General features: G+C 47.3%; 1 protein-coding gene across 1 annotated transcript; it reads right to left on the bottom strand.

The window, feature by feature from the left end:
* Positions 1-223: 223 nt before the first annotated feature.
* LOC108771620 (uncharacterized) lies at positions 224-2,431 on the bottom strand. The gene has a single exon (XM_018536956.1). The coding sequence runs from the start codon at positions 2,429-2,431 to the stop codon at positions 224-226; it is 2,208 nt and encodes a 735-aa protein (XP_018392458.1).
* Positions 2,432-2,745: the final 314 nt, after the last annotated feature.

The following is a 2,745-nucleotide window of genomic DNA, read 5'->3' on the forward strand; positions in this document are numbered from 1 at the left end:
GAGATTCATTCGGCCACATACTTGAAGGAAGCTTGAGCCACTCGGGGCCTCGCCACCACAGTGAGCTCTCCGCGAACGAGGAAGCGGTGACTCCACTGGATGCTAGATCCGCGGGACTCTGATGAGTCGGAACATGATGCCACGTGGCATCAGGTATTAGAGTTTGCACATCGTGCACTCGATGCGCGACAAACGTTTTCCATCGAGATGGAGATTGGCGTAGCTAAGAGAGAGTGACGGTTGAATCCGTCCAGCAATGACATGGAATTGTCGAAAATTCTAATGTCGTTCGGGCAAACGACATTGTTCGTGCTAAAAGCGCAGCAGCGCATAGTTCGAGTCTTGGAATTGTCAAGGGCTTAAGAGGCGCGACTTTGGATTTTGCTATTAATAGCGAAATAGTAACTGATCCCATGAGCGAGATCACTTTAAGATATATGACAGCGGCGTATGCGACGGACGATGCGTCAGCGAAGCCGTGAAGCTCACAGTGACTTGTGTCGGAACCGAAGGCAGTCCATCGTGGCAAAGAGATATTACGCAGTTTAATTAGCTGCGTGTGATAATTGTTCCATTTTTGCATGAGAGGGGGTGGAATTGGATCATCCCACGAACACTTAGTAGCCCATAATTGTTGCATGATAATTTTAGCAGTAATTATGACCGGAGCAAGCCACCCGAGCGGGTCAAATAATTTTGCTATAGTAGACAGAATTTTCCGTTTAGAATCTGGGATCGACGTGGTAACTTCGACTGAGAATTGAAATGTATCGGTAGCAGGGAGCCACGTGACGCCTAAGACTTTGAAACTTTCGTCGCTTTGCAGAATTTTGCCTTGACTGAGACTCTTTTCATTGACCGGTAGGTCGTTGAGTAACGTAGGGCAGTTGCTTGCCCACTTACGGAGGAGGAATCCACCTTTTTGTAACAATGAAATTAATTGATTGCGGATTTGCCTTGCAAGCGGCTTGTCATCCGCGCCGAAGATGCAATCATCTACATAGATTTGATTGCGTAAAACTGATTGAGCAAGAGGAAATTGAGCGCCTTCGTCTTGCGTCAATTGCTGAATCGTGCGAAGAGCGAGGTATGGAGCACACGCCATACCGTAAGTAACAGTAAGCAAGCGGTAGTCTTGCACCGCTTCGGATGATGAAGAGCGCCATAAGATGCGCTGATAGTCTTGATCGCGCGGATCGACTTGAATCTGCCTATACATTTTTGCGATATCGGCAGTGAAAACATAACGATGTTGTCGCCATCGAAGAATTACCGAACGAAGGTCGGTTTGTAACTTAGGACCGATCATGAGATGATCGTTAAGTGAAGAGCCGTTCGATGTCGACTGAGATGCATTGAACACGACGCGCAACCGCGTGGTGCTGCTATGCTCGCGAATCACCGCATGATGCGGGATGTAAACTGATTGTGAAGCAGAGACGGGTTCGTCTACTTTCTTCATATGACCGAGATTTTCGTATTCCAGTAGGAACTCTCGATATTCGGATGCGATATCCCTTTTATTTTGAAGACGGCCTTCAAGCCGTGAAAGAAGTGATGAGGCGATGTGACGAGATTCGCCTATTGCAATCGGAGGATTGGCTTTGAACGGTAGCCGTACGACGTACCGTCCATTCGAGTCACGAGAATGAGTTGCTCGGAAATGTTCCTCACAACGTTGTTCCTCAGGAGTGAGGTATGATACTTGCGGAAGTTCTTCGACTTCCCAGAACTGACGAATTTCGTCATCGAGATTGTCGTGCAACGTGGTATGATTAACTGTCACGTTAGACATGTTTGAAGACGAACTCGTCGAAATCGGACCAGACATGATCCAGCCGAAAATGGAATTCTGTGCTGTTGGCTGATTAGAGGAACCTGAGCACAGGCCCGGTAACAGAACAGCACCGTATAGATCAGCGCCGATGATCATTTCGATCGGATCGGCACTTGAGGGCTGCGGATCAGCCCATGGCAGGCCGCTTAAATGAGCGAGAGAGATTTGATATGCTATTTTAGGCGGCGTGTATTTAGTCAGAGAGCGCATAATAATTGCGGTCGTTGAGTATGACGGACCCTGGCCGGTCTTATATGATACCGAAATAAGAGCAGCATGTCGTGCGACGGATTGCGTTTCACCGATTCCGGTAACCGAGACAGCAACGTGTATTCGCGATAACCGTAGCCGTTGAGCGAGATTTTCACTAATTAAACTAGTGACAGATCCTTGATCTAACAATGCGCGTATGACGTCGGTGCGACCAGACGAAGAACACACCTGAATCCGCGCGGTAGCTAATAGAACACGAGATTTGTCAAATGTTGTTTTCGTAATTAAATGTGAAACGACATTGTTTTCATTTGACGTATTCGTTTCGTTGGATTCAAGGGAATTCTCGATCGCGCTTGATGTCGTCGCTTCGTGAAGCATCGTATGATGCCTTTGTTGGCATTGACGACAGTTATGTTTACTCGGACATGTGTTCGCGAAATGTCGAGCGCTTAAACAGTTGAGACATCGTTTAAATTTGACAATAAGATCGCGACGCTCGTTAACCTGTTTCTTCTTGAAATCAGGACATACTGACAAGAGATGATCTTGTTTACAAAGCGGACAGTGAGCTCCGGTTGCGGTCGTCGTGTGACTTTGCACGGACGACTTGCTCGGTTTTGTTTTGACTGTACTGGTCGTTGGAATATTCTCGAACGCTCGAATTCGCGATGCGAGAAAGTTATGAAGATCCG

The sequence above is a fragment of the Cyphomyrmex costatus genome, unplaced genomic scaffold (assembly GCF_001594065.2).
Source record: "Cyphomyrmex costatus isolate MS0001 unplaced genomic scaffold, Ccosl1.0 scaffold1627, whole genome shotgun sequence".
Lineage (NCBI taxonomy): Eukaryota > Metazoa > Arthropoda > Insecta > Hymenoptera > Formicidae > Cyphomyrmex > Cyphomyrmex costatus.